The 20,831-nt window shown below is 46.1% G+C and overlaps 1 protein-coding gene across 3 annotated transcripts in view; it reads left to right on the plus strand.

Moving 5' to 3' along the window:
* Nucleotides 1-20,831, plus strand: part of LOC121581254 (bromodomain-containing protein 1-like) — a 35,940-nt gene that overhangs the window by 7,733 nt on the left and 7,376 nt on the right. The window contains exons 4-12 of one of the 3 annotated variants that reach the window (XM_041896756.2): nucleotides 392-557; nucleotides 852-983; nucleotides 4,964-5,092; nucleotides 5,791-6,103; nucleotides 8,003-8,305; nucleotides 15,339-15,890; nucleotides 17,711-17,849; nucleotides 18,174-18,304; nucleotides 19,482-19,591. In XM_041896756.2, the coding sequence (XP_041752690.2) occupies nucleotides 392-557; nucleotides 852-983; nucleotides 4,964-5,092; nucleotides 5,791-6,103; nucleotides 8,003-8,305; nucleotides 15,339-15,890; nucleotides 17,711-17,849; nucleotides 18,174-18,304; nucleotides 19,482-19,591 (1,975 nt within the window). Of the gene's footprint in view, nucleotides 1-391; nucleotides 558-851; nucleotides 984-4,963; nucleotides 5,093-5,790; nucleotides 6,104-8,002; nucleotides 8,306-15,338; nucleotides 15,891-17,710; nucleotides 17,850-18,145; nucleotides 18,305-19,481; nucleotides 19,592-20,831 lie in introns of those variants that run through there. The other 2 variants (XM_041896755.2, XM_041896757.2) reach the window with 2 other exon arrangements.

A 20,831-nucleotide genomic window follows, 5' to 3' on the forward strand; every position in this document is an offset into this window, starting at 1 on the left:
TCGTTACCATGGTAAACTCCCACCCTTAAAGGGACAGCTGAACATTTTTGTCTCATCTGTGATATTTTGGTTAAAAGACTCCAGTCACAAATAATGAAATAACATTGAGCAATATACCACATCACTTCTTACTAGTAATACATTTATTGTGTTTAGAAACATTACAAAGCATGCTCATCCATCTTGTGGTGTAATTATGCACCCCCAAAAAAATATCTGGTAAGAAAGATTTTTAAATCTACCTGCCACAGTGGCTGGTGGACCAACAAGTTAGTTTCAGGCCCTGTTCAGCAAAAGAGAAGGTCAGGACATAAAGTGAAAAAATGGACATTTTCCTTAGTTCAATAAGCAACATTTAAAAATCGTTCCTATCTTCTCCATCTGTTCCCAGGTTAAACACCATCCTCAACCGGGTGTCTATACAGAAGAAGAAAGCATTTGTGGAGCTGGCTCTAAACTACTGGACTCTAAAGAGACAGGCGAGGAACGGAGTACCCCTCATCAGACGACTACAGTCCAGCCAACAGTCCCACCAGAAGACCCATGCTGCACAGCCGGTCAGTCAGACTCTTGTCCCCCTGTTTCTGACACAATTCTCGTCCCCTGGCTGGTACACTCCATTCTCTCTCACACTCCTATCATTATAACATTCCACTCTCCTTATTACCGTAGCAATGTCAACGAGAACTGGCCAAAACTACCCAGAGGCATATGATTGTTTATATAAATGAGAGCTCCACTGTTGGATTACAATTCTACTGTTTTCTAACCCTAATATTGGTGATATTGTTTTTTAACTGTACATGTCTGCGATGTTTTCTAAATCCTGATGTGTGTGATTCCCACCACAGAAGGAGAGTGAGGAGGTGAGCCGGGCTCTGAAGGAGCAGCTAAAGGAGTGGCATCGTCTAAGACATGACCTGGAGAGAGCCAGGCTATTGCTGGAGCTCATACGCAAGAGGGAGAAACTCAAGAGAGAAGAGGTAGGTTAGATAACTGAAGCTGTCCCTGCAAGCCAACAATACATACATAAACAGTACCAGTCAAAAGTTTGGACACCATCTCATTCAAGGGTTTTTATTTAAATGTAATGTTTTCTACATAGTAGAATAATAGTGAAGACATCAGAACTATGAAGTAACACATATGGAAGCATGTAGTAACCAGAAAAGTGTTAAACAAATCAAAATATATTTTACATTTTAGATTCTTCAAAGTAGCCACCCTTTGCCTTGATGACAACTTTGCACACTCTTGGCATTCTCTCAAGCTGCTTCATGAGGAATGCTTTTCCAACAGTCTTGAAGGAGTTCCCACATATGCTGAGCACTTGTGGCTGCTTTTCCTTCACTCTGCGGTCCAACTCATCCCAAACCATCTCAATTGGGTTGAGGTCGGGTGAATGTGGAGGCCAGGTCATCTGATGCAGCACTCCATCACTCTCCTTGGTCAAATAGCCCTTACACAGCCTAGAGGTGTGTTTTGGGTCATTGTCCTGTTGAGAAACAAATTATAGTCCCACTAAGCGCAAACCAGATGGGATGGTGTATCGCTGCAAAATGCTGTGGTAGCCATGCTGGTTAAGTGTGCCTTGAATTCTAAATTAATCACTGACAGTGTCACCAGCAAAGCACACCCACACACCTCCTCCTCCATGCTTCATGGTGGGAACCACACATGCGGAGATCATCCGTTCACCTACTCTGCATCTCACAAAGATATGGCGGTTGGAACCAAACATCTCAAATTTGGACTCATCAGACCAAAGGAGAGATTTCCACCGATCTAATGTCCATTGCTCGTGTTTCTTGGCCCAAGCAAGTCTCTTCTTCTTATTGGTGTCCTTTAGTAGTGGTTTCTTTGCAGAAATTCGACAATGAAGGCCTGATTCACGCAGTCTCCTCTGAACAGTTGATGTTGAGATGTGTCTGTTACTTGAACTCTGTGAAGCATTTATTTGGGCTGCAATTTCTGAGGCTGGTAACTCTAATGAACTTATCCTCTGCAGCAGAGGTTACTCTGGGTCTTCCATTCCTGTGGCGGTCCTCATGAGAGCCAGTTTCATCATACAGAGGGTAGTGCGTACGGCCCATTACATCACTGGGGCCAAGCTTCCTGCCATCCAGGACTTCTATACCAGGCGGTATCAGAGGAAGGCCCTCAAAATTGTCAAAGACTCCAGCCACCCTAGTCGTAGACTGTTCTCTCTGCTACCACACGGCAAGCGGTACCGGAGTGCCAAGTCTAGGTCCAAAAAACTTCTCAACAGCTTCTACCCCCAAGCCATAAGACTCCTGAACAGCTAATCATGGCTACCCGAACTATTAGCACAGCCCCCCCACCCCCACCCCATATTTTTACGCTGCTGCTACTCTGTTAATTATTTATGCATAGTCACTTTAACTTTACCCACATGTACATACAGTGGGGAAAAAAAGTATTTAGTCAGCCACCAATTTAGCAAGTTCTCCCACTTAAAAAGATGAGAGAGGCCTGTAATTTTCATCATAGGTACATGTCAACTATGACAGACAAAATGAGGAAAAAAAATCCAGAAAATCACATTGTAGGATTTTTTATGAATTTATTTGCAAATTATGGTGGAAAATAAGTATTTGGTCAATAACAAAAGTTTCTCAATACTTTGTTATATACCCCTTGTTGGCAATGACACAGGTCAAACGTTTTGTAAGTCTTCACAAGGTTTTCACACACTGTTGCTGGTATTTTGGCCCATTCCTCCAAGCAGATCTCCTCTAGAGCAGTGATGTTTTGGGGCTGTCGCTGGGCAACACGGACTTTCAACTCCCTCCAAAGATTTTCTATGGGGTTGAGATCTGGAGACTGGCTAGGCCACTCCAGGACCTTGAAATGCTTCTTACGAAGTCAATCCTTCGTTGCCCGGGAGGTGTGTTTGGGATCATTGTCATGCTAAAAGACCCAGCCACGTTTCATCTTCAATGCCCTTGCTGATGGAAGGAGGTTTTCACTCAAAATCTCACGATACATGGCCCCATTCATTCTTTCCTTTACACGGATCAGTCGTCCTGGTCCCTTTGCAGAAAAACAGCCCCCAAAGCATGAAGTTTCCACCCCCATGCTTCACAGTAGGTATGGTGTTCTTTGGATGCAACTCAGCATTCTTTGTCCTCCAAACACGATGAGTTGAGTTTTTACCAAAAAGTTATATTTTGGTTTCATCTGACCATATGACATTCTCCCAATCCTCTTCTGGATCATCCAAATGCACTCTAGCAAACTTCAGACGGGCCTGGACTTAAGCAGGGGGGACACGTCTGGCAATGCAGGATTTGAGTCCCTGGCGGAGTAGTGTGTTACTGATGGTAGGCTTTGTTACTTTGGTCCCAGCTCTCTGCAGGTCATTCACTAGGTCCCCCGTGTGGTTCTGGGATTTTTGCTCACCGTTCTTGTGATCATTTTGACCCCACGGGGTGAGATCTTGCGTGGAGCCCCAGATCGAGGGAGATAATCAGTGGTCTTGTATGTCTTCCATTTCCTAATAATTGCTCCCACAGTTGATTTCTTCAAACCAAGCTGCTTACCTATTGCAGATTCAGTCTTCCCAGCCTGGTGCAGGTCTACAATTTTGTTTCTGGTGTCCTTTGACAGCTCTTTGGTCTTGACCATAGTGGAGTTTGGAGTGTGACTGTTTGAGGTTGTGGACAGGTGTCTTTTATACTGATAACAAGTTCAAACAGGTGCCATTAATACAGGTAGCAGTGGAGGACAGAGGAGCCTCTTAAAGAAGAAGTTAGAGGTCTGTGAGAGCCAGAAATCTTGCTTGTTTGTAGGTGACCAAATACTTATTTTCCACCATAATTTGCAAATAAATTCATTAAAAATCCTACAATGTGATTTTCTGGATTTTTTTTTCTCAATTTGTCTGTCATAGTTGACGTGTACCTATGATGAAAATGACAGGCCTCTCTCATCTTTTTAAGTGGGAGAACTTGCACAATTGGTGGCTGACTAAATACTTTTTTCCCCCACTGTATTACCTCAACTACCTCAACTAGCCGGTGCCCCCGCACATTGACTCTGCACCGGTACCCCCCTGTATATATAGCCTCCCTACTGTTATTTTATTTTACTTCTGCTCTTTTTTCTCAACACTTTTTTGTTGTTTTATTTAACTTTTTTTATTAAGAAATAAATGCATTGTTTGTTAAGGGCTGTAAGTAAGCATTTCACTGTAATGTCTACACTTGTTGTATTCGGCGCATGTGGCCAATAAAATTTGATTTGATTTGATCATAGCGCTTGATGGTTTTTGCGACTGCACTTGAAGAAACTTTAAAAGTTCTTGAAATTGTCCATATTGACTGACCTTCATGTCTTAAAGTAATGATGGACTGTCGTTTCTCTTTGCTTATTTGAGCTGTTCTTCCATAATATGGACTTGGTCTTTTACCAAAAAAGCCTATCTTCTGTACACCACCCCATACCTTGTCACAACACAACTGATTAAGAAGGAAAGACATTCCACAAATGAACTTTTAAGAAGGTACACCTGTTAATTGAAATGCATTCCAGGTGACTACCTCATGAAGCTGGTTGAGAGAATGCCAAGAGTGTGCAAAGCTGTCATCAAGGCAAAGGGTGGCTATTTGAAGAATCTCAAATATAAAATATATTTTGATTTGTTTAACACTTTGTTGGTTACTACATGATTTCCATATGTGTTATTTCATAGTTTCGATGTCTTCACTATTATTCTACAATGTAGAAAATAGTAAAAATAAAGAAACCCTTGAATGAGTAGGTGTGTCCAAACTTTTGACTGGTACTGTAGCTCACAAGCCAACTATAAGACAATTAGTAGTATAGTATAAATTGGAGCTGTAGCCCCCTCATCCTCTCTCTGTCTCAGTCTCTCTCCCTCCATGGTTCAGCAGCCATATACAGTACATGATGATGCTAATGGTCCCCTGTGTGTCCTCAGATGAAGCTGCAGCAGAGCCTGTTGGAGGTCCAGCTGACTCCCTTCAGTATCCTGCTCAGGTCTGTGCTGGAACAGCTACAGGAGAGAGACCAGGCCAAGATCTTTGCCCATCCTGTCGACATCAAAGAGGTAAGGCTTACTCACCATGGCTAGGAGAACAGCTCTTACTATAACATGTACGTACGGCCTGAGATGATGGAGAGTTGAGATATCCTTGTTGACGTGACTCGTGTGGTGCACAGCGAGGGAGAGGCGCTGGTCTGGACAGGAGTCTGTTTGATAATTAATATTCGGCCAGAAATTGATCAAGCTTTTATTGGTTCTCTCAAATGTTTTTTTCCCCCCTGGAGAGTTTAAACCTCTTGTTGTTTTGGATTTAAAAATCCAACAGTTATAATGGAAGGGGGCGGCGCTCAGGGGGGTGTGTGTGGCTGTACATGTGGGTGTTTGAGGAAGAAGGACACAGAGGTGAACCAAGCAGTATAAAGCACAGTCGCCTTCATTATCAACTTCATTAACCCGAACATCAAACAGCCTCTCCAGACTCTGAAGTCAGAAGTATGGTGTCAGCCAGACTAGAGTTGAGATGCTGCTTATACCCTTTCACGTTATTCTTTTTTAAACTTTCATGATTCTGTTTTGTTTTCTTTACTAGATTTATATCTACATTCTTCATTCTCCTCCTAGCATAGCATCTGGCCCATCTCATTTGGGCTGATTTTAAAATCCAAAAATATCAGACTGTGGATTTTACATCTACATCTCAATGCCTTGTAGGCGCCGACTATCAGATGTTTTTATATCTCTGTCTATCATTAAACCTGTAGGTGCCTGACTACCTTGACCACATCAAGAACCCCATGGACTTCTCCACTATGAGGAAACGCATTGACGACCAGGCCTACAGCAACCTGGACGACTTTGAGTCCGACTTCAACCTCATCATCTTCAACTGCATGAAGTACAACAATAAGGATACCTTCTTCCACCGGGCGGCCGCCCGTCTCAGAGACCAGGGTGGTGCTTTGATCAGGAAGACGCGGAGGGATGTGGAGCGAATCGGCTTCGAGAAGGACAGCGGGATGCACCTGCCCGAACCGCCCAAGATCGAAGCGCCTCCGCCGTTTTCCTGGGAGGATGGTAAAGAGAGACTGAGAGGGCCGTAGAAGTATTTGTAGAAATATAATGGATAAATGAGTCAATATAGAATACTGGAACGGACAGCAGTGTTTGCACAGATCCACATTTACAGTGAGAGGAAAAATGTATTTGATCCCCTGCTGATTTTGTACGTTTGCCCACTGACAAAGACATGATCAGTCTATAATTTTAATGGTAGGTTTATTTGAACAGTGAGAGACAGAATAACAAACAAGAAAATCCAGAAAAACGCATGTCAAAAATGTTATAAATTGATATGCATTTTAATGAGGGAAATAAGTATTTGACCCCTCTGCAAAACATGACTTAGTACTTGGTGGCAAAACCCTTGTTGGCAAACACAGAGGTCAGACGTTTCTTGTAGTTGGCCACCAGGTTTGCACACATCTCAGGAGAGATTTTGTCACACTCCTCTTTGCAGATCTTCTCCAAGTCATTAAGGTTTCGAGGCTGACGTTTGGCAGCTCGAACCTTCCGCTCCCTCCACAGATTTTCTATGGGATTAAGGTCTGGAGACTGGCTAGGCCACTCCAGGACCTTAATGTGCTTCTTCTTGAGCCACTCCTTTGTTGCCTTGGCTGTGTGTTTTGGGTCATTGTCATGCTGGAATACCCATCCCCGAACAAATTTCAATGCCCTGGCTGAGGGAAGGAGGTTCTCACCCAAGATTTGACGGTAAATGGCCCCGTCCATCGTCCCTTTGATGCAGTGAAGTTGTCCTGTCCCCTTAGCAGAAACCCCCCCCCAAAGCATAATGTTTCCACCTCCATGTTTGACGTTGGGGATGGTGTTCTTGGGGTGATAGGCTGCATTTCTCCTCCTCCAAACACGGCGAGTTGAGTTGATGCCAAAGAGCTCCATTTTGGTCTCATCTGACCTCAACACTTTCACCCAGTTCTCCTCTGAATCATTCAGATGTCCATTGGCGAACTTCAGACAGGCCTGTATATGTGCTTTCTTGAGCAGGGGGACCTTGCGGGGCGCTGCAGGATTTCAGTCCTTCACGGCGTAGTGTGTTACCAATTGTTTTCTTGGTGACTATGGTCCCAGCTGCCTTGAGATCATTGACAAGATCCTCCCGTGTAGTTCTGGGCTGATTCCTCACCGTTCTCATGATCATTGCAACTCCACGGTGAGATCTTGCATGGAGCCCCAGGCCGAGGGGAGATTGACAGTTCTTTTGTGTTTCTTCCATTTGCGAATAATCGCACCAACTGTTGTCACCTTCTCACCAAGCTGCTTGGCGATGGTCTTGTAGCCCATTCCAGCCTTGTGTAGGTCTACAATCTTGTCCCTGACATCCTTGGAGAGCTCTTTGGTCTTGGCCATGGTGGAGAGTTTGGAATCTGAATGATTAATTGCTTCTGTGGACAGGTGTCTTTTATACAGGTATCAAACTGTGATTAGGAGCACTCCCTTTAAGAGTGTGCTCCTAATCTCAGCTCGTTACCTGTATAAAAGACACCTGGGAGCCAGAAATCTTTCTGATTGAGAGGGGGTCAAATACTTATTTCCCTCATTATAATGCAAATCAATTTATAACATTTTTGACATGCGTTTTTCTGGATTTTTTTGTTGTTATTCTGTCTCTCACTGTTCAAATAAACCTACCATTAAAATTATAGACGGATCATTTCTTTGTCAGTGGGCAAACGTACAAAATCAGCAGGGGATCAAATACTTTTTTCCCTCACTGTATAAAGCATATTCCTGGTCTAAGAAGCACTATCAATTGACTCGCTCCTTTGAGCATTTTTGTCTAGGAGTTTGATTAATCTGGATCTTCAATATAATTCTACTTACCTAGGCTACTCATTGTTTAGTTAACATCAAGCAAATGTCTCCCAATGACTGTGTTATCTTGTTGTCATTTCCCAGTGGACCGGTTATTGGTCCCAGCCAACCGGCAGCACATGCCTCTGGAGGAGCAGCTGAAAGAGCTGCTGGAGAAACTGGACCTGACGTTCTCCATGAAGTCCAGCCCGTCACGCTCCAAACGCCTCAAACTGCTCAAGAAGAGCATCAACGACGTGCGCATCGAGATGAGCCTCAGCCTGAGGAGGGCCTCCCACCACTCCCATTCTCACTCCTCTTCCTCCCTCTGGTCCTCCCATCCAGAAAGGAGTAAAGCTGGGGAGGCAGAGGGGGTGAAGACCAATGGACAGAGCCCTGATAACGAGGGTAGGTTTTTTCAAGTTGTTACTTTATCTGCATTGGAGAACCCAATATATAATAATAATAATAATAATAATAATAATAATAATAATAATAATAATAATAATAATAATTTAATTTAATAATTAATAATAATTTAATATTTATAGCGCTTTTCATTACATAGTTATGTCAAAGCTCTATGTGTTATATCTAGCCTAGTTGTAAAAGAACGGACATCTGCACAGTTTCACATTGAACATCACTCTGTCGTTTAATGACATGTGCCACGCATTCTGACAACCCATTCATCCGTAACGCAGCACACTGTCGTAAACCATAACAACGTACAGTACGACGTACAGCCACGTCGTACCATACATAACATTTCCCCCCTTTCCAAAACCAGGGACTGGTACCATATATAAAATGTCCATAGGGCAAGAACCTAGAGTGATACCTGTAAGAAATAAACATTAACCCTTAAACGGATGGACTCTCCAAACTAGCCAGTTCAGTCCATTAACCTGGAGGTTGACTAAGACACCTAACGGAGCCTAAGAATGAAAAGAGGTTAAGTAGTCCCCCAGATAAGCAGGGCGAGTTCGTGCCCGCATAGGCCTTTCTTCCACCGTCACCGCTTGTGGCTCTGGCCCTTGGGGAACCCACAGAGGCTGGGGCTCAGGTGGTAGTGGTGGAGGAGGTCCATCCGGTGGCGTCTCTGGCCTGCATGTCTGTTTTGTGTGCCTTCGTGTTCCTTGAGGGGCAGGGACTTTTCTGAGGCGGCTGGCGTGCCAGCGTGATCCATTGCTCATCATGAATGTGGCGGGCCCCAGTTGTCGACTGACCTGCAAGGGGTCCGACCAGAATGAGGCCATTTTGTTGCACCGCTGAGGCCGTCGGGCTCGGACCCAGTCTGACACTTGAATGATCGACTTCTTCACCCTGTGTGCCTTGTCAAAACGCTGTTTCATTGCTCTTTGGTGCCCGGTCACTGCCTGCTGTTCTTGGGTGCGCCTAGTCGCCGGTTCTGCTACTCTCTGTGTTCTGAGTCTGTCCAGTGGCAGTTCCATCTCACGACCTAGCATGAGGGATGCCGGGGGAGACCTGTGTTGTTGTGTGTTTGCTTGCTCTGTAGTGCATTAGCGTTTGATTCAAAGCAGTTTGGAGCGTGCACCCCTGGACCAGGTGCGCTCTGATGCCGTTCTTCAGCGTTTGGTTGAAGCGTTCCACCCCTCCGTTAGCTTGTGGGTTGTAGTAGGCCGTTGCGGATGTGTTTGATTCCCTTGTTGCTGAGATATGAGGAGAACTTCGGCAGAGGTTAGCTGGGGCCCATTGTCCGTGGTAAGGGTGAGGGGTAGGCCCCACCTTGTGAACAGGCTGTCTAGGATGTCCACGATGGCCTGTGCTGTGACAGTTCCGACAGGAACCACTTCTGGCCACTTAGAGTGGAGGTCATACACCACCACCAGGAAGCGCTGATGGTGAGGGACTGCGTGTCCATGGATCTCGCCACAGATGTCCAGTTGGATGTGCTCCCAGGGGTGGGACGGCCATGCGAGAGGCTGCAGGGGGGTGGGGCGGACTGTCCTGTTTTCCCACTGAGGAGGCATGCAGCACAATCCCTGACCAGGGCTTCAATGTCGTGGTCGATGCCTGGCCACCACACAAGGTCTCGACATCGCTGTTTGACCTTGACTATGCCCAAGTGACCCTCGTGCGCCATGGATAGAACACGCGCACGCAGGCCACTCGGGACCACAGTGCAAAACCCTCGAGAGACACAGACTTCTTCCCAGCAAGAAAGTTCGTGCTTCACTCTGGCGAAAGTCGCCAGCTCTTCCGGCACATGTGCTGGCCATCCAGTGCGTATGTAGGTGCGCAGGGTAGACAGTGTGGGATCCTGTTCCGATGCTTGCTTCAGCTCCTCCAGTGAGACGACTGACTGAAGAGGAGCGTAGAGCATTTGTACAAGCTCTGTTTCGTTGTCGTCTGGCAAGACGGTTGGAGTAGGAGCGTCAAAGGAGCGTGAGAGGAGGTCTGCCACCACGTTATCCCTCCCCGGAGTGAACTTCAGCTGATAGTCATACTGTCTGAGGCGGTCGGCCCATCTGTGCAGCCGAAGTGGCTTGTGGCCAGTTCCTGATGCTGACAGTAGCGTTGTGAGGGACTGGTGGTCGGTTCGGAGTGTGAACAGACGGCCATATAGGTAGAGGTGCCACCTTTCGCACGCCCAGACACAGGCCAGTGCTTCTCGTTCGCCCACAGAGTACCGTTGTTCTGTGGGGCTCAGGGCCCCCTTGAGGCGAAGGCGACGGGCCTCTCAATGCCATTCTGCAGCTGTGAGAGGACAGCTCCTAGTGCTCCAGCTGAGGCGTCACATGTGACAATGGTGTGGCAGACGGGGTCAAAGTGAGCCAAGACTGGGGCTGTGGTGAGCTGGCTCTTCAGTGAGCGGACCGCGTCTGAGCAGGCTGCCGTCCAGGCCCATGGCTCATCCTTCTTGAGGAGCTGGCGAAGGGGCGCTGTGGTCTGAGAGTAGTGGGGCAGAAACCGGAGGTAGTAAGCTGTCATGCCCAAGAATGAGGCCACCTGAGAGGCTGAGGTCGGTTCCGGGGATCCGGTGGACGGCTTCAATGTTCGACATGAGTGGGGCAATGCCTTTGGCGACAGGCGGAAGCCCACAAACTCGACGGCTGGAGCTGCAAAGGTGCACTTTCCACCGTTCAGGGTCAGGTTGTTCCGCAGTAGAGCACTGAATACTCTGTGGAGTCGATAATCATGGATGTGGAGGTCAGGGCCGTGGACCACGATGTCATCCAGATAGACCGCCACCCCAGGTATTCCAGCGAGGATGGTGCTCATCACCTTCTGGAAGCAGCTGGGGGCGGAGCTAAGTCCAAAAGGCATGCGTGTATATCTGAACACGCCAGCGTGTGTGACAAAGGCCGTGAGGTCTCTGCTAGCTGCATGGAGGGGTACCTGAAGATAACCTGACGAAGGTCAAGCTTCGTGAAGATCGTGGGAGCCATGGAATTGTGCGGTCAGCTCCTCAGCTGTAGGCAAGGGGTACTTATCCGGGACAACGGCCTTGTTCACAGCACGGAGATCCACACAGGTCGGATTCCACCGGACTTTTTGGTTGCAATGACCAAGTTTGAAATCCAGGGGGCAGCGTTGACTGGCTCAATGATGCCTGCATCCAACTGTGACTGGAGATCTTTTGTGACATCATCACGCAGTGCAAAGGGAATGCGCCGCAGGGGCTGCATGACTGGGGTCACTTCGGATTCACTAGGGGCCTGTGAGTAAAGGCTGTGAGGCAGCCCAGTCCATCAAACAGAGTCGGCCAGTTCTGTTGCCATGTGCAGGTAACCTGGTAGATAGCTGACCCACTGTCATCTCTCAGTGTGAATCCCAAGCCTGTGAAGAGGTCGAGGCCCAGGAGGTTGGCACCCCGCTTTGCAACATGAAATGTGAATGATGGCAGATGTTTGGTGCCGTAGTGTACTGGGACCTGGAGGGTGCCTACAATGTCTATCTTAGATCTACCGTACCCACACAGGGCAGTGGAGGGCTGTTGGAGTGGTAGGTGACTGAAAAACTTGTAGTAAGTGGCAAGGTTGAGCAACGACACCGCAGCGCCAGTATCCAGCAGCAAAGGCAAACCCACCTCACCCAGCTGCACAGTGCATGTCCTGAATGACACATGGTTGGTGGAGACGGTTCGGATTTCCGTGTGTTCATGTTGAGAGTGAGATGAAACGAAGGGCCTGTTCTGGGTGGAGCTAGTAGCAGGGGCAGAACGACACACTTTCGCAAAGTGATTGTATTTTGAACAGTTCTTGCATATTTTCCCACGGGCTGGGCAGTTTGAAGCCCTTGAATTGTGAGAGCTAGCCCCACAGTTGCCACAGCTAGTTCTGTTTGTTTGTCTGTGTGCCTGCTGCACGGGCATGTCGGTGTCTGTGTCCATGCAGCTATCGACGCGGGAGGGCGTGCGCAGCGCGTGATCGTTGTAGTGCGCCTGCTCGGGCTGAAGCTGCTGTGTGAGAATGGCTGGGGGCCGAGTGTATGCTGCAGAGCTGTCTGTTAGCATAGAAGAGCATTCCAACGCCGCTTCAACCTGGAGTGCTATTTTAATAGCTCCATCTAGTTGTAAATTATCCGATTCCAAAAGCAGTTTCTCCCTTGTCTTTTCACATAACGTCCCCTCTATCAACTGATCCCTGATGATCTCGTCCTGAAGTGTCCCGTAGTTACAAGAGCTAGCCAAATCCCTCAGATTAGCCACGTAGCTTTGAATGGACTCACCCGCCGTTGGTGTCTCTTCCGTAGCCGGTAGCGTCGGAGGAGCACTCGCTCTTTCCCGGCGAAGTGGTTCCGTAAGAGGCTGACTGCAGCAGTGAATGTAGGAGCCGATCCAAGCGCTCTGAAAATCCTCTGTCCCTCTGTACCAAGGCAGTGACGGAGCAGTGCTGTCCTCCGCTTGTCGGAGATTGTAGAAAAGTCCATAGCTTCTAAATAAGTGTTAAAACTATCAAGCCAGTTATTCCACGGGACTGGAGGTTCGCCAGGCACGGCGAGGAATGGTGCTGGCGGTGGTAAACTGAATTCAGCCATCTTCGTCGCCAATGTTATATCTAGCCTAGTTGTAAAAGAACGGACATCTGCACAGTTTCACATTGAACATCACTCTGTCGTTTAATGACATGTGCCACGCATTCTGACAACCCATTCATCCGTAACGCAGCACACTGTCGTAAACCATAACAACGTACAGTACGACGTACAGCACGTCGTACCATACATAACACTATGGAGGAAAAAAATAACATTATATACAATACAAATGTACAACATATATTTAGAATCAAGGCAGGTAAAATAGCAATAGTGGGTACATTTTAGATTGGCACTAAGACTGTTAAAAAGAAAGTCTGTAGAAGTGGGTCAGGGAGAGCATTCCATAGAGGCAAGGGAGCAGAAGGCTCGGTCCCCCATAGTTCGGAGATGTGTCTTGGGGACTTGAAGTAGTAGGGAGTGGCTTGAGCGGAGAGTCCGAGGTGGCTCGTTGATTGAGATGAGGTCGCTGATGTAGGTGGTGCTCAATCCATTCAAGGCTTTAAATACAAGCATGACGATTTTGAAGTCGATCCTGTAGTTGATCGGTAGCCAGTGGAGTTGGGCCAGGATCGGGGTGATTTGGTATGACTTCTTGGTCCTGGTCAGGACCCTGGCAGCACTGTTCTGGATTTCTTGGAGCCTCTGTAGTGATATCTATGGCTTCTGGCAGGGTGGCTCTCTCTTCAGCATGGCCAAGTCAGACAGTAGCTAGGTTTCCATCTAATTTGTGACTGATTTTCATGCAAATATTCTAAAATCTGCATAAAGAAAATATTCAAATTTTCCACCAGTGTGTTTCCATCAAACTGACGTTGTGGGGGGAGGGGGGGAATGTGTGTGACGATGTAGTGCACATAAAAGGCACTTTTCATGTACCGAATAAAAATCAAAAGTTCAATGTGTTTCTATCGCATTTTAAAATCGACTGATGGTTTTGTCACAAAAACTGTTGCGATATTAAGCAAACTTGTTTTGGCACATGCTCTCTAAACAACAGTTCACTGATAGTGTACAGGTTAGGTTATATAATGAGATATGAATAAGAGCAATATCATTTTTATTTGATAATTGGCAGCCAAGCATCGATCATCATGTCACCAGCATTCAAATAAAACCCTCGATATTTGTTGGAAATTTGCATCAGGCTCATCAGCATCCAGCATCTGCCTATGCTTTTCCACGTCGTAGTGGTAGTACAACATAGCATATCATCGGTTTATAGTATCATCGGTTTATTATATAAATATTTGCCATAAAGGAGGGGTAGACCCTGTCAAAGAGGTGGTGCTTTAGGAGGGACTGAAAGATGGTGATGGACTCAGTCACGGATGGCTGGAGGGAGTTCCAGAGCCTAGGAGCAACCCTGAAGCAGGCCTTTTCGCTGAAGCTCTCTAGTTTTGACCTGGGATGGCAAGGTGGCCTGTTGTGGTGGAACGGATTGCGCGTGTGGTTTGGTAGGGGAGAAGAAGGTCTGAGAGGTAAGAGGGGGCAGGGTGGTGAAGGGCTTTGTAGGTCAGAGGAAGGATCTTGTAATTAATTTGTTGGGAGACAAGGAGCCAGTGGAGTTCACAGAGGACAAGGGTGATGTGCTACCAGGGCTTAGTGTGGGTGAGAAGTCGGGCTGCTGAGTTTTGAACCATTTGGAGTTTATGGAAGGCGCTTGAGTTGATGCCGGAGAGTAGTGAGTTGCAGTAGTCAAGACTGGAGGGGATGAATGTATGTATGAGGGTTTCAGCATCAGGACGGGAGAGGGAGGACCTGACTTTGGCCAAGCACTCGGATATCCCCAGTGACCTGGTGTCAGGATGTCATGTGCTTCTCAGTCCTTTGTTTTATTGGCGGAAACTAGATTTAAACTCAAGCTAGATCAGGATTTAACTGTAACCTCTAACCCCAAGTAAGTCATGCTATCATACCATATAGTGTGCTTAGCCATGCTAACCTGCTACTACGTAGTCTGGTGTTCATGCTAGGTCATATGATATCCCTTGCCTCAGGACATCCCTTTGCCTGGTTAATGAGTGTGCCTGCTGAAGTGGGATACTATTGTAGTTATACATTATATCTGCGTGGCTTTCTCTTTAACATGGTCATGGTACAGTGGAGTTGATATGCTAAGAGCCTGAATTGATTCACAGTAAACCTACACTGACCTACACTTCTAGAATGCAGAATACTTTGCGTGCTGTAATTTAATATATTTTGCTGTCTCATTGGTTATTTAGCTATGCATTCTAGAAGGCAAGATAATTTGTATTGAAGTCTTGTAATTCTGAAAGGAATAAGTCTTCACCCTGAGGATGATGTGCTTTAGGAATGGTTCTGGTGTTTTTATGCAAGATATACAGTACTTATTTTCATATTACATTGTGATCTATATAATGTTATGCTTTCTATGCGTTTTCTCACTGTATTCTCTCCTATTCTTCAACAGGGGACAAATCATTACCTCCCAAATTGGAACCCTCTGACTCCCTACCTCCTCTCCTGCATTTCGAGAGCAACTCAGAACCCCCTACCCTCAAACCCATCCACCCCAACCCCACCCTGGACAGCAAGACCCACGGACAGGTCAAATTTGACCAGGAGAAACCCAACAATGCTTCCTCCACCACCCCCAAGACCCTTCTCAATGGCCACACTGACTCCCAGAACCCCCTGCTTCTCTCGGAGGGGAATGTGAGTGTGGTGGCCACCTCCACCATAGCCCAACCCTCGGGGATGACTGTCAACCGCCGCACTGCTGTGCTCTTCAGGAAGTCCAAGACCTCTAGCCCTGGGAAGAACCAGGGGGGCAGAGGAGGAGGCGAGGCCCAGACAGGGTGCCCTCAGCTGGGCACCAAGGCCTTCCTGTCGGTGATGATCCCCAGGCTGGAGACCCTCCTCCACCCCAGGACCAGGAAGAGGAGCCACAGTCCAAGCGGGGGGGACAGCGAAGGGGGCGGAGACGGGGAGGACGAGTCCCCTGTCAAACGCATTGACACAGGTAAATAGGGTTCTTCTCACTTGTCAGAAAATAAAGTACTTATCTTAATGGGACTGTTAAATAGAGCATGAATAAGTAGAAAATAATTTTCACAGACTTGCGAATTAAGAGATCAGGTTCCCCCTGTCCATGTAATCTTATTAATTATAATCTGAAAGGCTTAACTGATTCTAGATCAGCACCCCTACTCTGAGACGCTTTAAGAAAAAATGTCAAAAGTTGAGAATGACACCAGTATTCGTCTTCACAAAGTTTGCTGCTTCAGTGTTATGAGATATTTTTGTCAGATGTTACTATGGTATACTGAAGTATAATTACAAGCATTCCATAAGTGTCAAAGGCTTTTATTGACAATTACATTAAGTTTATGCAAAGAGTCAATATTTGCAGTGTTGACCCTTCTTTTTCAAGACCTCTGCAATCCGCCCTGGCTTGCTATCAATTAACTTCTGGGCAGCCCATTCTTGCATAATCAATGCTTGGAGTTTGTCAGAATTTGTGGGTTTTTGTTTGTCCACCCGCCTCTTGAGGATTGACCACAAGTTTTCAATGGGATTAAGGTCTGTGGAGTTTCCTGGCCATGGACCCGAAATTTCGATGTTTTGTTCCCTGAGCCACTTAGTTATCACTTTTGCCTTATGGTAAGGTGCTCCATCATGCTGGAAAAGGCATTGGTCGTCACCAAACTACTGTTCTTGGATGGTTGGGAGAAGTTGCTCTCGAAGGATGTGTTGGTACCATTCTTTATTCATGGCTGTGTTCTTAGGCAAAATTGTGATTGAGCCCACTCCCTTGGCTGAGAAGCAACCCCCAACATGAATGGTCTCAGGATGCTTTACTGTTGGCATGACACAGGACTGATGGTAGCGCTCACCTTGTCTTCTCCAGAGAAGGTGTTTTCCGGATGCCCCAAACAATCAGAAAGGGGATTCATCAGAGAAAATGACTTTACCCCAGTCCTCAACAGTCCAATCCCTGTACCTTTTGCAGAATATCAATCTGTCCCTGATGTTTTTCCTGGAGAGAAGTGGCTTCTTTGCTGCCCTTCTTGACACCAGGCCATCCTCCAAAAGTCTTCGCCTCATTGTGCGTGCAGATGTACTCACACCTGCCTGCTGACATTCCTGAGCAAGCTCTGCACTGGTGGTGCCCCAATCCCGCAGCTGAATCAACTTTAGGAGACGGTCCTGGCACTTGTTGGACTTTCTTGGGCGCCCTGACGCCTTCTTCACAACAATTGAACCTCTCTCCTTGAAGTTCTTGATGATCCGATAAATGGTTGATTTAGGTGCAATCTTACTAGCAGCAATATCCTTGCCTGTGAAGCCCTTTTTGTGCAAAGCAATGATGACGGCACGTGTTTCCTTGCAGGTAACCATGGTTAACAGAGGAAGATCAATGATTTCAAGCACCACCCTCCTTTTAAAGCTTCCAGTCTGTTATTCTAACTCAATCAGCATGACAGAGTGATCTCCAGCCTTGTCCTCGTCAACACTCTCACCTGTGTTAACGAGAGAATCACTGACATGATGGCAGCTGGTCCTTTTGTGGCAGGGCTGAAATGCAGTGGAAAAGTTTTTTTGGGATTACGGTCATTTTCATGGCAAAGAGGGACTTTGCAATTAATTGCAATTCATCTGATCACTCTTCATGGCATTCTGGAGTATATGCAAATTGCCATCATCAAAACTGAGGCAGCAGACTTTGTGAAAATTAGTATTTGTGTCATTCTCAAAACCTTTGACCACGACTGTAGGTCTATGCTATAGTTGTTTTATGTATAGTACACTTACTGTACTGCTCTGTGTTTCTCGCCTCAGGCCTGTCTAATGGTTTTGTGATGGAGGAGGTAATTGATGAAGAGAAGGAGCTAGGTACCAGCAAGCCTCTAGAAACCAGGAGACGGTGTGCCTCAGAGTCCAGCATGTCATCTAGTGGTAGTCTGCTGGGCAGCACCAGGTAGGTACATGCATATACCTCACAGCAGACCTGGGTTCAAATATAATTAGTTGTCTTTCAATTACTTAAACTGAGCTTAATTGAGCCCGCCTGGCACAATGGAACCACTAGAGTAGTCCCAACTGTAGAAACGCAGGCAGGCTCAAATCAAACGCTCAAATCAACATAGGCTTGGCGTCTCTAGCTGCTGCACTTTTCACTGCTGAACATGGTTGGTGTTACTTGGTAGTTCAACTATGTAGTCTGGTAATTTCTCTGTAGTGTGTCATGTAGAAGGCAGTCTGACTCACATACAGTGTGGATGTCTTTTCCTGATTTCAGCAGCACCCTCAGTCTTCCAACATGTGGTAAGGGCAAACCGGCCCTGGTCCGAAGAAACACTGTGGATGATAAGAATGAGCTCATTGCCTCTATAGAAACCGGGAACTTTGCCAGAGCTGCTAGGATTGCTGCAGGTAAGTTGGCTGTCTTGATGTTAATCATACAGGAAAGTGGAGATTGCAGACGGAAATGTGTTTGTATGTATTGTATCAGATGAGGTCTGGCTGAGAGTCAGAGGAGTAGATGTACTGCTATAGGGCCAGGAGTTTTGGGGCAGCTTTTGAGGCACTGTTCCTTTACCGGTATTTCCAGCATGATCCACTAGGTTTGCTGCAGGTAGAAAATCCTAGGAAATGTTATTTAATTGACACAAACTGTCTCCAATCAATCAATGTCTTGTTGTGTGTTTGGTGGGGGATCGCCTAAGCCACGGGAAGCCATTGACAGTCGCTGGATCCAGGTTTGAGTCCCAGTCGGGGCTACCCCCCGAATGTTCTACACTATACTTCCATGGTTGGTTATTTTGACTCTCCCCTTTTGGTCCTTGTAGCTCAATTGGTAGAGCATGGCGCTTGTAACGCCAGGGTAGTGGGTTCGATCCCCGGGACCACCCATACGTAAAAATGTATGCACACATGATTTTAAGTCGCTTTGGATAAAAGCGTCTGCTAAATGGCATTATTATTATTATTATTATTATTATTATTATTACTGACCCTAATTGACCCATTTTTAGCTACAACTTCCAAGTCCGTTGGAGAGGATCAGCTTGAGCAAAGTGAGGTGTAGAATCACTGATCTACAAATAGTATTCTCTGCAAATAATAGGTTTTGTGCGATTTTAATATTCGCAGAGCTATTCCTCCCCTGGCTTAGGCAATCCCCCCTGCCAAACACACAACCAGACATTGATTGATTGATTGGAGACAGCTTGTGTCAATTACAGAACATTTCCAAGGATTTCCTACCTGCAGCAACACTAGTGGACAATGCTGGAAGTACCGGTAAAATCACAGTACCTCAAAATGTGCCCCAAAACTCCTGGCCCTAGCTTTAGGATATAACCAGAGCCCAGAGTTTTCCTGAGTAGTATACTACGATGCAAGCTAGATAAACATAAATTAAAGCAATTCTATTCATGATTTACGGTCCAAATTGTATTATTTTTGTAATGTCATGTTTTTCAGTGAGTTGTGATGTATTTAACCTGTGTGTGTTGATGCTGTCACTATTAGCATGGCTCTGGAAGTGTTTTGCTCTATTTACAGTGAACCCCTCCTTATTTGATTGTTGTTATTCCTGCTTCCATAGAAGTTGGCAACAGCAATATTTGGATGCCTGCTAGTGCTGCAACAGTTGTTCTGGAACCACTAAAGCTAGTTTGGGCAAAATGTAGCGGATACCCTTCCTATCCTGCCTTGGTGAGTGACAGTGAGCATGTGTATGACACCTGACTATCTCCTTCTCACTTCTCAGTGCTTGCTACCAGGGCCAACAACTAACTTTTTTGTCTACCAGCCACTCAGATTTTTTTTAGGAGCCAACATTCTTTTGCTGTTGCTTTAATTACACCAAAAAACACAAATCAAAATGGATGAGTATGCTTAGCAATGTTTCTAAATCAAGGAATGTATTACTAATAAGAAGTAATGTGATATATTGCTCAATTTAATATTTTGTGACCTGAGTCTTTTAACCAAAATATCACAGATGAGACATGTTCAGCTTCCCTTTTTAAGCCTACCGTGGTAACGTGGCCGCTCAAGTCGTCACATGTGCCCTAAGGCATCAGCATGCTCGGCTAGGCAAACCGAACGAGTGTGCTCGCATACTCCCCTAAAAGACCTTCGCTTGAAAAACTAGAAAAAAGCAGCAATCGTACTGTTTGTCCATTTTGAGACGCCGTAGCCAGTATACGCTTCCTCAAAATAGTCAGAATTAATCCAAGATTAGTCAATAAATCTGTCATTAATTTTGAAGTTTTGCAGAGATCTTAGTTGCGCAATTTTGCATCTGACTAGGATGTTTTGTGCAGTATTTTTCAAGTGGAAACATTTGAATGAGGACAAGTTGTCTCTTGTTGAATGACTACAGGCACTTTATTGAAGAACACCTACTTTTGACCAATCGCAGACGAGGGGGCGTAGACTTCGGCTACCGACTTCGGCTACCGACTTCGGCTTGCCTTGTGAAAATGTTTTGTGTGCTCGAACATCACAAAATGTCATCATAATATATGCACAAACTATTTCGGAAGGGAAGCATGCGGATGCCTTTAGTGGTGCACGACTCCAGGATTTTAGGAGTCGACTCTGACTTCTGTGGTTGGAGTTGGAGTCGACTCTTGCTCGACTCCCAAACAGACGCACACACACATACACACCACCTCATTATTGCAGCGTCCTACTAGGAAGACTACGTTTGCGTTCTAGAGGACTGACATGAACATTGCTGCCCATTTGTTCATTAACTTAGCCTATAAAAGTCATATTTTGTTTGAATATAGAAGGTGATGTGTAGGAACTAGAATATTTCAGTGATATTTCTGCTGTGCGCAGCCTTGACGGATCCCATGTGATGATGCTGCGCATCCTACGCTGATAAGGACATTCTTTGCCATGTTATAGCCCTATTCGGACGGGTATTACTAGAGACCTTGGT

The sequence above is a fragment of the Coregonus clupeaformis genome, chromosome 14 (genome assembly GCF_020615455.1).
Source record: "Coregonus clupeaformis isolate EN_2021a chromosome 14, ASM2061545v1, whole genome shotgun sequence".
In the NCBI taxonomy this organism is placed as follows: Eukaryota; Metazoa; Chordata; class Actinopteri; order Salmoniformes; family Salmonidae; genus Coregonus; species Coregonus clupeaformis.